Source organism: Notolepis coatsorum, assembly GCF_963971535.1.
Source record: "Notolepis coatsorum genome assembly, chromosome: 10".
Classification (NCBI taxonomy): domain Eukaryota; kingdom Metazoa; phylum Chordata; class Actinopteri; order Aulopiformes; family Paralepididae; genus Notolepis; species Notolepis coatsorum.
In genome coordinates, this window is record NC_140174.1 from 103,258,141 (window position 1) to 103,273,140 (window position 15,000).

General features: G+C 42.3%; 1 protein-coding gene across 1 annotated transcript in view; it reads right to left on the reverse strand.

The window, feature by feature from the left end:
• Window positions 1-15,000, reverse strand: part of LOC311235315 (GDNF family receptor alpha-2-like) — a 257,806-nt gene that overhangs the window by 168,087 nt on the left and 74,719 nt on the right. The window contains exon 3 of the mRNA XM_084322740.1: window positions 9,751-9,837. Coding sequence (XP_084178866.1) covers window positions 9,751-9,837 — 87 coding nt within the window. The remainder of the gene's footprint in view (window positions 1-9,750; window positions 9,838-15,000) is intronic.

Here is a 15,000-nt window from a genome sequence, read left to right on the forward strand (position 1 = left end):
ATTTAGCCGTGCCAATTCTCCCCTCCCCTGTCTTGATCGTTGCTCGCATGTGCCCCCCACTGGCTGGTTGTAGGGAGGATAGAAGCCCATCACATGTCCCCTTCGATACATGTGGAGGCAGCCAGTCACATCTTTTCACCTGCCAGCGCGGACTCTCATTGGCGAGGAGTAACGTGTAGGAGGCTCACACTGCCCCCGCCATTTTCCTGTCTTTGCTGTGCAGGCGCCACAACCGACCTGTAGGAGTCACTGTTCACAACGACCAGACTACCACCCATCGACTCTCCTCCCGCTGACTCTGCCAATTGAGTCAGTATGACGGCAGGCCCAAGCCGGAGGCAACGCTGACAGCCGGATTTGATACCGGTGTCTCTTGCGTTGGTGACGAGCACAATGTCCGCTGCGCCACCCAGCCGCCGGGCATGCAGTATCATTATAACACATTGACTGGGGAGACTGGGAGCAGCGTGGATTATGCGTTTTGGACATATAACGTTGGATCAATAAATGGCGATCAGGAATTGGATTCATCTTTTTGCAGTACATCAGATGTGAGGTAAGGACTCTATGTTACCAATCTTGGGTTAATTAGATGTTTCTTTCGTAACGATCACGCATGTGTGTGTGTGTGTGTGTGTGTGTGTGTGTGTGTGTGTGTGTGTGTGTGTGTGTGTGTGTGTGTGTGTGTGTGTACGATTCATAAATCAAGCGACAAGGAAATACATTGAAGCGCGGTTTGCTCGAGTTTCTTGAGATTAGACAGAATCGCTCTGGAACTATATTCATATAAAACAGAAATGTATGTATGAGAAAAGTATCTGTTTTTTGCATGTTGACTGGAAGAAACTCACTGACAATCGACGTGTTTATTAGATCCATAGCTATAATATTTCATATAGTTTTAGCACTCACAAAACACGGCATTCTCCCCATTGCATTACAGCGTTGGCGTTGGTAAACAGCGCCCCCTTGGCGTCCATTGAGTTAATGATAGCATTATTATTATTATTAGAGTGTAACATAAATGTAGTAAAAAAAAATATATATATATATTGGATTTGTAGGCGAGGATGAGGACTTTGAAAATCATGTTTTAGGGGAAGCCAGTGAAGTTGCCCTCAGGGTGGGAGTGATGTGCTGCAAGAGTTCTGTATATTGGAGTCGGGCAAGGGCTTTAGTGGGAACACTGTACAGAACTGTGTTACAGTAATCCAGTCGTGAGCTGACAAAGGCATCAATAAGAGTTTCAGCAAAGGTGTCAGAGAGTGAGGGGCAGAGACATGAGCTGTTTTTGAGCTGGACAAAGGCACTTAGTAACTGATTTAATATTATATTCAACAGAGATGGATGGGCCAAGCAATTGACCCCCAGATTACAGACTTCAGAGGAGGGACTGATTGAACAGCTGTCAAGAGGATGAGGTGGCTGGTTTTCTGAAGGGTATATACTTGGGTGCCACACTGCCACAGCCAGGAGTTTGGTTTAACTGCTGTTTGGTTTGAGGAAGTTGGTGGACATCCAATCCTTGATTTCATGGAGGTCCAAGTGATGAGGAAGGGGGGAGGCAGGGGGCAGATGGTTTGGCATGGAGATATAGCTGAGTGTCATCAGCGTAGCAGTGATAATTGAGACCATGCTTCCTGATGATCTGACCAAAGGGGAGGAGGTAGATGGTGAAGAGAAGTGGACTGAGGAATACCCTGAGGGACACCTTGTTTTACTGGGGCTTGGGCAGATCTGGAACCACCGAGGGACACGTACTGATGCCTGTCTGATATGTAGGACTTAAACCATGCCACGGGGTACTGATGATACAAAGGGACTAACTAGCAGGCCAATCAGATGCTGAATGATACAAAGGGACTAACTAGCAGCCCAATCAGATGCTGAATGATACAAAGGGACTAACTAGCAGCCAATCAGATGCTGAATGATACAAAGGGACAAGCTAGCAGGCCAATCAGATGCTGAATGATACAAAGGGACTAACTATCAGGCCAATCAGATGCTGAATGATACAAAGGGACTAACTATCAGGTCAATCAGATGCTTAATGATACAAAGGGACTAAGGCTGGAGTTACACCTAGGCTGTTTTTCGTTTTGTTTTTCAGGTGAGTTTCGCAGCCGAGTTTCGCAGCCGAGTTAGACACTCGTTTTGCACCTTGAGCGCTTTTGTTTTGTCAGAACGAGGCTTGGTCAGACCACAACGGATCTCGTCTCGAATTCAGCACTGAGCATGCGCGGGGAAGTAGTTACTCTCCCTCGTCCCCGCTGTCGTCCACACTCAGCTGTGAGAGAATTGTTGAATAGATACACAAATGTTCTAGAATGTTTGATTATGACATCATACTGTGACATCACAAATGTTTTCGGGCATTCATAACATTATTTCGCGCGACTGTACATTGTAACGTTAACACAGCCCAGCTGTCAACTGTACTTTGTAATGTTATGTTATTTCGCGCATTCATACCGTTATTTCGCGGGACTGTACATTGTAACATTAACACAGCCCAGCTGTCAATTGTACTTTGTAATGCTATGTTATTTCGGGCATTCATAACGTTATTTCGCGCGACTGTACATTGTAACGTTAACACAGCCCAGCTGTCAACTGTACTTTGTAATGCTATGTTATTTCGGGCATTCATAACGTTATGGCATTATGCTCGGTGCTGCTCGAGGCAGGAGAGATGAGGCGGGGCGGGGCTGCTGCTGCTCGGTGCTGCTCGAGACAGACAGACAGACAGCCCAGACTGGAGAGATACACGGTGCTGCGCGCGGGCTGCTCCTCGGCCGCTGCTCGGTGCTGCTCCCCGGCCGGGCTCGAGACAGACAGCCAGACAGGAGGGATATACATGGTGCTGCGCGCGGGCTGTAGGTTACACTGCAGTCTGACAGTCTACTGCGCATAGGCGTTGAGCAACAACGGCTCCGCGCAGATTACACGGCTGTTGTCGGCGAGTTTTGGCGCTACTCCAAAACGGAAAACACAATTTAGCGTTTTCAGTAGAGCCACAACGTATCCGCCAAAAAACGCATTTCTGTGTAAAAGGGACAGCAAACGTATTCAAAAACGTATAAAAACGAGCACAAAAACACTGAGTGTAACAAGGGCCTAACTATCAGGCCAATCAGATGCTTAATGATACAAAGGGACTAACTATCAGCCCAATCAGATGCTGAATGATACAAAGGGACTAACTATCAGCCCAATCAGATGCTGAATGGCGGAGTAGAACGCAGTCATAGATAGTCAGTTTACTTTTCTGATAACTACATCGCTGCATAACAAAAAATATTCAGACAAGTTTAATTCATAGCCACATTTTCTTTTAAAATATTTCACGGATGTCCGAATTTGGAACAAGTTTAGTCTCTCTTGGGCAGAGCTCTCATGGGCTGTGAGATACAGGCATAGAGACAGCTCTGCGTGGGAGTGTGGCAAGTTTTCTCAGCTCCGAGTCGGCAAAGAGTTGAGTGGATGAGCGAGAGAGAGAGAGAAGTCACCAGAGCTGTGTGAGAACAGAACTACTATACATTCAAGGGAACATGTTAACATACTGGTACAGATCAGTTTGTTGGATTATTAGTAGTCTACTTGCTGAATCACCTGTTCCATGCATTCAACTTGAGTTAGTAGCTGGGAGCTTAAGGCTTTGGACACTTGTAAAGCTATTTGCACAAAGGTAGTTTGTGCTTAGAATTTGGGATGCACGATAATTATCGGGCCGATATCAGCAACTATGACGTCATCCCGATAAACCCGATAATGTTATTAATAGCTCCGATAATATAATATATTTTTTGGTAAAAAAGAATGCGGTGTGGGTGAATTGGAATGAAGTGCGTTTGTTTTGACTGTAGGCTCCTCCCGTTTTGCCAGTACTGTGGTACGACTGATAGCGTGTGGTTTAGGAACAGGGCGTTTTACACAAATCCAGCGCTCCCTTTCTTGGCTGTGACGTAGCCACGTAAGTTTCTTGAAGCAGCGCGGACATAAACAACAAAGATGGCCGCGTCGGTACTCGGAATTTCAGAGGAAAAAGTTTGCTTGCTATTTGTAATAAATGCAATGCAGAAGTTCCACAAGGAGGGAAAAGGGCAACAACTTGTAATACATCCAGCCTGACGGGTCACCTGCAGCATCACCACCGCTACGATGGTGTGTTATTGTGTTAACTTAGAAGCCTACGACGACGCGAGGAGCTAAGCAAAGCTAGCCCCTTTCTTGGCTGTGACGTAGCCACGTAAGTTTCTTGAAGCAGCGCGGACTTAAACAACAAAGATGGCCGCGTCGGTACTCGGAATTTCAGAGGAAAAAGTTCGCTTGCTATTTGTAATAAATGCAATGCATAAGTTCCACAAGGAGGGAAAAGGGCAACAACTTGTAATACATCCAGCCTGACGGGTCACCTGCGGCATCACCACCGCTACGATGGTGTGTTATTGTGTTAACTTAGAAGCCTACGACGACGCGAGGAGCTAAGCAAAGCTAGCCCCTTTCATGGCTGTGATGCAACCCTTGGTTGAATACGCAGTCACTTATTGCTCCATAGTAGCCAGGTTAATTTGCACCACCAAGGACTGCTTAAAAGCTAGCGGCTTGAGCCCTTGGGTCATTTCTGTCAAACTTCTTTAATTTAGCAAACGACTCGTCAATAGGTACAAGCGTGCTCGCGCCGTCATCGTGGGCTTTTAACACCGTGGCGGTGGTGATGTTGCAGGTGACTTGTTGTGGTGGTGATGTGTCCACTCAAAGCTTTTTTTTCAAGGCTCTGCTTTGAAAAAAGAAGAACAAAAAGCTTCGAGCGTCTTAGGTTGGATGTATTATAAGTTGTTGACGGATTGTGAATTTTCATTTGGAAAAATAAATATGGTCACTTTATCAGTCAAAACTGTTGTCTTGGCTTTTGTTTCTGTTGTCTGGTTAGGTCAAAACTACAGGAATATACATTTAAGTTGGTGTTAAGTTATTGTCCTGGGAAGTCTTTTTATGTATTATTATTATTGTATTGTGATATATTTTGTTTCATGTTGAAAAAATTAAAATAAAAAAATGTGATCCAAAAAAGAATATATATATACATTAAAAAAAAATTATAATACAATAAATATCGGTTATCGGTATCGGCATTGAGGAGCATAAAGTTATCGGTATCGGTGTAAAAAAATCAATATCGTGCATCCCTACTTAGAATACAGTACATGTTGTTTGTTGTTTATGTCATTTATCTTGCACTGTGAATATATGTAGCTGGCAAGGTTTCTCACGCCACATTCCTGGTCTAGTACTCTGTGACAGTCGGATGGCATGGAACATTGATTATTTGGGGAGAAATGTTTTGAATTTACATTTATATTGGGAAAATGGTCATGGTTATTGACTGCATATGGACTATTTGACCAACTACATGTTGGCGTGGTAGGACAAGCTTTTCTCTTTCCAGCAGTGACTGCAAAGTACTGGTTCACATACCTGGGAATGCATTTCCTGTACTTACGATTTACCATGTGATGTATGGTCAAGTCAAGTTATTTGTCACGGCATACAAGTATACAATGAAATGTGGGTGGTCTTGCCCGCTACGATGTGCAATACAGTGGTACAACATGTAATAGAATCCAATAAAAACAACATTGTGCAATAAACAGGTAACAGGTAACATGGTGGGACATCTCGGTATCTGTACATAGTTATTTACAGGGCATATAGGACAAGCTAGGTAGCTTAGGTAGTGCAATACACTGTTACTGTTGTTATACTAATTTAAAGTGACCTTTCCTTTTTGGCCATAAGTGTGGGCGTGTGCGGCATGAGTGTGTGTCTGCTCATGTTAAAGTGTTAAAGTGGCTGCTAGTGTGTGAGCGTGCACAGCGTGCGTGTCGTGTGTGTGCTCATGTGTGCTTGTGTGTGGATAGATCAGTGTTCTGTGGCACTCAGTGTTCATTGTTCAAGGCTCTGATGGCCTGGGGGAAGAAGCTGAGCCTAAGCCTCTCTGTCCTAGTAGCTGGGGTTCGCAGGCGTCTGCCTGACCTCAGCAGCTGGAACAGGCTGTTATTGGGGTGGTGGGGGTCTTTCATTATTCTGCAGGCTCTGGATTTGCACCTCTTGTTGTATAGAACCTGCAGGGGAGGTAGTGCAATACCCGTGGTACGCTCGGCTGAGCGCACCACTCTCTGTAGGGCCTTCTTGTCCTGTGCCGTGCTGTTTCCATACCAGGCAGTGATGTTTCCAGTCAAGATGCTCTCTACAGCTCCGGAGTAGAAGGACTGGAGTATCTTCCCTGATACTCTGAACTTCCTTAACTGTCTCAGGTGGTAGAGGCGCTGCTTCGCCTTTTTTACGACTGTGTCTATGTGTGTTGACCATGTCAGATCCTCTGAGATGTGGACCCCCAGGTACTTAAATATGCTCACCCTGTCCACGGTAGCCCCGTTTATCATCAGTGGTGTGTGTGTCTCCTGCTGTCCTCTCCTATAATCCACGATCAGCTCCTTGGTTTTACCAATGTTCAGAAGCAGGCTGTTGTCCTGGCACCAGCGTTCCAGTACCTCAACCTCCTCCCGGTAGGCCTTCTCGTCGTTGTCCGAGATCAGCCCCACCACCACTGTGTCGTCCTGAAACTTCACTATGGAGTTGGAGCTGAACTTGGCCACACAATCGTGTGTGTAGAGTGAGTACAGCAGGGGGCTCAGAACACAGCCCTGGGGGGACCCGATGCTCAGGGTGATGGTGTTGGAGGTCTGACCCCCCACCCTGACCGCCTGGGGTCTTTCACTCAGAAAGTCCAGTACCCAGGCGCTCAGGGCGGAGCTCTGACCCAGCTCGATCAGCTTGTCCACCAGTCTGAATGCTGATTAGAGTGTAAACTATTCAATATTTTAACTTGATAGAAACTGGTGTATTGAATGGAGACAGTATACGGTAACAGTGTATCTTTCTGCCAGCATAGATAAAGGCTTCATCCATGGCATTATAATTTACTTAGAATCTCTGGAGGGCTTGAGGCTTGAGGTCTATTTTTTTTTATTTATTTTTTATATATCTTTTCCCCCCTTCTTTTTTCCGTTTTTCTCCCATCCCAATGTTAGTCGTTATGCCAATTCCCAATCCCCTTCCTGGTCGTTGCACACTCTGCCCCCTACTGTCGGTGCGGGTGGGCGGAGACTATCACATGCTTCCGACACATGTGTACTAGTGCACTGCAACCTTGCCCAGGCCCGACGGGGCCCGGCCCGGCGGGTTCGGGCTGGGTAGGGCTTTTTTTTAATAAATAATTCGGGCTCGGCCGGGCCCGGGCACCGCCGTTTTTTTTATTTTTTTTCTCATATAACTAGGGTTATAGGATAACCTTCGTTTTCCTTAAGATTCGTTTTCTCTTTTGCGCCAAGCTGTCATCAGAGAAACATTTGGATGTAATTACCGCAGCGCGCAGGGAGAACTCAGGCCGGGGACAACTCGATTGGTTGTGTTGGAATATAGCCAGTTGGCGAACGTTTTATTTGTACTTGGATGTATGTAGCCGGTCGGCGAAGTTTTGTTAAAGTTGTTCAACGCGTTGCTGACGTCGTGGTGAGTGATGTTTATTATTTGCTGGGTCGCTACCTGTTTTGTTGTGCTTTTCATTATGTTGCTCAGCAGCTCTGCTCGAAATCTGATTTCTGTTTGTTTGTATAGTGACTGAGTAGGCTATTGTGTGTCGTGTGTGTGTGTGTGTGTGTCAAAGAAGATTCTATAGCCTTCAATACGTTTTACGAGGCTGCTCTATAAGCGAGCACTGGGAGGGAGGCATAAATGCTTCTTAGTTTTCAGCGTGATATGCGTTATTTAGGCAGACCTATTGGAAATTTTCGTCTTTGTTTATTTATTAAGTTAATATATAAAGTGTTTAGAATATTTAAAACAAATACAAAAAAAATGATATTTTAATAATAATAATTTAAAAAAAAATCGGGTTTTCACGCGGGCATGGGGTTTAAAATATTATTTACAGTCGGGCTTATTTTCGGGCAGGGCCTGAAGTTCACGGGCTCGGGCAGGGCTCGGGCTTTATTTCAAGGCTCTTGCAGACCACTAATGTGTACCCCCACCGCTTCTTTTCACCTGGCAGCACGGACTCTCACTGGGAGAGTGTAACGTGTGGAAGGTCACACTACCTCTCTTAGATCCTTCCCTTGCTGTGCAGGCGCCCCGACCGAACTATAGGAGTCGCTGTTTACAACGACCAGGACCCACCCTCGCCGGGTTTCCCACCCTCTAACACTGCCAATTGTGTTCGTATGGACGGTCGGCCAACCCGGAAGCACCACAGCTGGATTCGATCCCACTGTCTATGTGGTGGTAGACAGACGCTTAGTCCGCTGCACTACCCGGCCGCACTTTTGAGGTCTATTCTTGAGATAGGTATATTCTTGAGATAGGGTTATACTTGAGATAGGGTTATTCTTGAGATTACCTGTAATATAACCAAATTGATGGATGCTGTTTGATAATATTTTGTGTGACAGTCGCTGGAGATTCAAGGGTAAAACCATTGTAACCTTTTATTTTCAATACTTGTTTTTCGGGGGGAATTCTCTTTTTTTCTGTGATCACATTATGTTAATTTCATAATACAATTCCGGTATAGTTCAACTCCATGATGATCGGTATCATTGTTTACTCACCCGAACCTAATTAGCCCATCTTCTAGTATGGTCGTTATTCTGTACTATAGTGTCAACATACATAAACTGTGCTACACACAGGATACAAGCTAAACAAGGCGCAGAAGAAATACAAAACACAGCAGCTTGGGAACTGTAGATCAATCATTGACAATAGTCAATAGTATTGGTGGCGGCGGGGGGCCCCCAAATCAAATTCCGCTTAGGGCCCCGTAAAGGCTTGGGCCGGTATCAGCCATTGTAGCTGTGTCTTATAATAAGATCTGCATTGATTAGTAATGCCCCGATGGTTATAACCAGTAAATTAAAGAGCAAGCTATAGTCCCCTTGCTGAGCGCCGGCTGTTTAATTAGTGAACCAAACAAGAAATCAAGCTGAAGGCAAAATCAATACGTGGGAAATATGTAGGCTAGTATACAGGGAGTGTGTGGTTTTCCCCCTGCTGGGTTGTAAGGTAGATCAAAAAGAGCAGCACCCAATTCATCCAAAGGGTACGGCAATGGACAATTTAATGTGGATGATATAAAATGAGACGTCTGCAGGCTATTTGAACTGCTCTGCCCATGTTGTTACTTATCTGTAAAAGCACCTCATCCAACCCTGGCAGGATGTTTGAAATGTTTTTTTTTTAAGTATATTCATACTACATCTTTATTCCGCTCACATGATAGAGTACCAGGAGTAAATTAAAGATCAAAGCCATGCGGTGTGTGTGTGTGTGTGTGTGTGTGTGTGTGTGTGTGGGTGTCAGTGTGTGTGTCTTTGTGTGTCTGTGTCCTTGTGTGTATGTGTGTGTGTGTGTGTGTGTGTATATCTGTATGTGTATGTGTATGTGAATGTGAATGTGAATGTGTATGTGTATGTGTATGTGGATATGTATGTGTCTGTGTCTGTGTCTGTGTATGTATGTGTCTATGTGTACAGTAGGTGTGTATGTGTCTGTTTCTGTGTGTGTGTGTGTGTGTGTGTGTGTGTGTGTGTGTGTGTGTGTGTGTGTGTGTGTGTGTGTGTGTGTGTGTGTGTGTGTGTGTGTGTGTGTGTGTGTGTGTGTGTGTGTGTGTGTGTGTGTGTGTGTTACCTGATATGATGGAGGCCAAGCGGAGTGTGTCTGGGTGGCGAACAGGCGCCACCTTTTCATATGGGGACGTCTCATAGGTCTCTCCACCTGGAGATACAGTAAAGAAGCCAAGTAGTTATAATGGATGATGGACTGAATGAATGAATGAATGAAAACTTTATTTAACAGATTGCAGAATGGGTACAATACAGTACGGCTCAATACATACAATTGTTAAGGGGATGCAGACCTGAGAAAGACGTTTGTCTTGTTTCCATCAGGGTCCCCCATTTTCAATTCATATAGACATTTATGACATACACAACATACATGACATTTATGGCATGGGGACATATAGGTATTTAGTACTGATACATTTGTGACATAAACGGTATTCCAATATACAGTACTGTTACCCCTAGATCCTGACAGAGTATATACATATGATGGGGAGGGGACTGTACATTAGGAGGGGGTGGGTCGGTGGGAGAGAAATATACATACGGCGGGGAGGGAATATATACATGCGGTGGGGAGGAGACTGTCTATTAGGAGGTGGTGGACTAACATTATAATGGATGATGGACTAACATTGTAATGGATGATGGACTAACATTATAATTAGGGATGTCCGATATTATCGGCCTACCGATATTATCGGCCGATATTAGCATTAAAATGTGATATCGGAAAATATCGGTATCAGTTTAAAAAATTTTTTTTTTTTATTATTATTAATTTTTTTTACATTTCTATAACCTTTATTTACCCAGGCAAGCAAGTAAGAACAAATTCAGATTTTATTTATTGTCAAAAGTATGCATAATGTTGTGTTAATTCCACAACAAGAGATATGTAATGTTAATTACCTGAAATTATTCAGTTTTTTGGGGACAATATCGGTATATCGGTATCGGTAAAAAAGCCAATATCGAGCATCCCTAATTATAATGGATGATGGACTAACATTATAATGGATGATGGACTAACATTGTAATGGATGATGAACATTATAATGGATGATGGACTAACATTGTAATGGATGATGGACTAACATTATAATGGATGATGGACTAACATTATAATGGATGATGGACTAACATTGTAATGGATGATGGACTAACATTATAATGGATGATGGACTAACATTGTAATGGATGATGGACTAACCTGATGGACTAACATTATAATGGATGATGGACTAACATTATAATTGATGATGGACTAACATTGTAATGGATGATGGACTAACATTATAATGGATGATGGACTAACATTATAATAGATGATGGACTAACATTATAATGGATGATGAACTAACATTGTAATGGATGATGGACTAACATTATAATGGATGATGGACTAACATTATAATGGATGATGGACTAACATTATAATTAGGGATGTCCGATATTATCGGCCTACCGATATTATCGGCCGATATTAGCATTAAAATGTGATATCGGAAAATATCGGTATCAGTTTTAAAAAAAAAAGAAAATTTTTTATTATTAATTTTTTTTACATTTCTATAACCTTTATTTACCCAGGCAAGCAAGTAAGAACAAATTCAGATTTTATTTATTGTCAAAAGTATGCATAATGTTGTGTTAATTCCACAACAAGAGATATGTAATGTTAATTACCTGAAATTATTCAGTTTTTTGGGGACAATATCGGTATATCGGTATCAGTAAAAAAGCCAATATCGAGCATCCCTAATTATAATGGATGATGGACTAACATTATAATGGATGATGGACTAACATTGTAATGGATGATGAACATTATAATGGATGATGGACTAACATTGTAATGGATGATGGACTAACATTATAATGGATGATGGACTAACATTATAATGGATGATGGACTAACATTGTAATGGATGATGGACTAACATTATAATGGATGATGGACTAACATTGTAATGGATGATGGACTAACCTGATGGACTAACATTATAATGGATGATGGACTAACATTATAATTGATGATGGACTAACATTGTAATGGATGATGGACTAACATTATAATGGATGATGGACTAACATTATAATAGATGATGGACTAACATTATAATGGATGATGAACTAACATTGTAATGGATGATGGACTAACATTATAATGGATGATGGACTAACATTATAATGGATGATGGACTAACATTGTAATGGATGATGGACTAACATTATAATGGATGATGTGCTAACATTATAATGGATGATGGATGATGGACTAACATTATAATGGATGATGGACTAACATTATAATGGATGATGTGCTAACATTGTAATGGATGATGGACTAACATTGTAATGGATGATGGACTAACATTATAATGGATGATGGACTAACATTATAATGGATGATGTGCTAACATTATAATGGATGATGGATGATGGACTAACATTATAATGGATGATGGACTAACATTATAATGGATGATGGACTAACATTGTAATGGATGATGGACTAACATTGTAATGGATGATGGACTAACATTATAATGGATGATGGACTAACATTGTAATGGATGATGGACTAACATTATAATGGATGATGGACTAACATTATAATGGATGATGGACTAACATTGTAATGGTCCTGCTCACAACACACAGTTCTCACCAGAGCAGTGGATACATGTAGAATCTAAACGGCCAGAGTGGCCATTCAGATCTACTGTCTCTAATGGTCATTTTAACAGGTAGACCTTAGAATGGCTGCCCTGTGTGAACATTATTAGATTAGGTGAGATTAGATTCAAATGTATTGCCATTATACAGCACAAGTACAGTACAACACAATGGGGTTTGGCTATCATACAGTACATAGTTATATGGGTTATATGCATGGGATCACAGGGATAAATCAGGATGGTATACATTAGAGAAAATCACATTCATTGTAAAGGACTGCATTTATATAGCACTTTTATCCAAACTGCTTTACACCTTGTGCCTCACATTCACCCATTCACTCACACATTCGCACACCGACAGCGGAGGCGACCATGCAAGGTGCCAGCCTGCTCATCGGGAGCAGTTAGAGGTTAAGTGTCTCGCTCAAGGACATTACGACACTCTGCCAGGGAATTGAATCGGGAACCTTTTTTGAACGAAACAGAACCTTTATTTACCCAGGCAAGCAAGTAAGAACAAATTCAGATTTTATTTATTGTCAAAAGTATGCATAATGTTGTGTTAATTCCACAACAAGAGATATGTAATGTTAATTACCTGAAATTATTCCGTTTTTTGGGGGGGGGGGGGGGGGGGGGGACCCTGCATATATCGGTATCGGAAATTAGGAGTTGGACAATATCGGTATATCGGTATCGGTAAAAAAGCCAATATTGAGCATCCCTAATTATAATGGATGATGGACTAACATTGTAATGGATGATGGACTAACATTGTAACAGATGATGGACTAACATTATAATGGATGATGGACTAACATTATAATTGATGATGGACTAACATTGTAATGGATGATGGACTAACATTATAATGGATGATGGACTAACATTATAATAGATGATGGACTAACATTATAATGGATGATGGACTAACATTGTAATGGATGATGGACTAACATTATAATGGATGATGGACTAACATTATAATGGATGATGGACTAACATTGTAATGGATGATGGACTAACATTATAATGGATGATGGACTAACATTATAATGGATGATGTGCTAACATTATAATGGATGATGGATGATGGACTAACATTATAATGGATGATGGACTAACATTATAATGGATGATGGACTAACATTATAATGGATGATGTGCTAACATTGTAATGGATGATGGACTAACATTGTAATGGATGATGGACTAACATTATAATGGATGATGGACTAACATTATAATGGATGATGTGATAACATTATAATGGATGATGTATGATGGACTAACATTATAATGGATGATGGACTAACATTATAATGGATGATGGACTAACATTGTAATGGATGATGGACTAACATTGTAATGGATGATGGACTAACATTATAATGGATGATGGACTAACATTGTAATGGATGATGGACTAACATTATAATGGATGATGGACTAACATTATAATGGATGATGGACTAACATTGTAATGGTCCTGCTCACAACACACAGTTCTCACCAGAGCAGTGGATACATGTAGAATCTAAACGGCCAGAGTGGCCATTCAGATCTACTGTCTCTAATGGTCATTTTAACAGGTAGACCTTAGAATGGCTGCCCTGTGTGAACATTATTAGATTAGGTGAGATTAGATTCAAATGTATTGCCATTATACAGCACAAGTACAGTACAACACAAGGGGGTTTGGCTATCATACAGTACATAGTTATATGGGTTATATGCATGGGATCACAGGGATAAATCAGGATGGTATACATTAGAGAAAATCACATTCATTGTAAAGGACTGCATTTATATAGCACTTTTATCCAAACTGCTTTACACCTTGTGCCTCACATTCACCCATTCACTCACACATTCGCACACCGACAGCGGAGGCGACCATGCAAGGTGCCAGCCTGCTCATCGGGAGCAGTTAGAGGTTAAGTGTCTCGCTCAAGGACATTACGACACTCTGCCAGGGAATTGAATCGGGAACCTTTTGATTACCGGACGACCGCTCGACCTCCTGAGCCACTGTGTAGTAAGTAACGTGTGAAAGTAAAGCCTGTTCAGGATGCATTTCAATGGGTCACTTGATCACGGCTAGACCTACTGGTTCACCTCCAGACACAAGTAAGACCTTAATGTAGTATTATGGACCCAGACATTGACACATGCATACGTGTTTTCATTCAAATAGCATACTGTGCCATCTCTGCTATGCTGGTACCCTATGGTGTTGTGTTGTCCCTAGTTTGGATCACAGGACTGAAACTGTGGTTATGAGCGTGCCACATTGGCCAACTATTTCAGTCGGAATTCTCCTCCCCTTAAGCTATCCGAGACACTATTTCACTGCATCCAGACGCCCAGAATGATTGTGATTCGTTTAAAAAAATACAATCAAGCGGGAGCATTTTCTTCCCTATAGCAGAATGATAATAGGTTCAGCCAGACCTCTCTCCGGCCCTGTGGCACAGTGTGGAGAGAAGTCTGGCAATGTGAGACTATGTTATCTCTGGTTTGGATCGGCATGAGTACCAGTTGCATGAACCTTCCAGAGGCAGTTGTGTTGAACAGAACCATTTGCGTCTCATGCAGTCGGCTGAAACTTAGGTATGGGCATAACT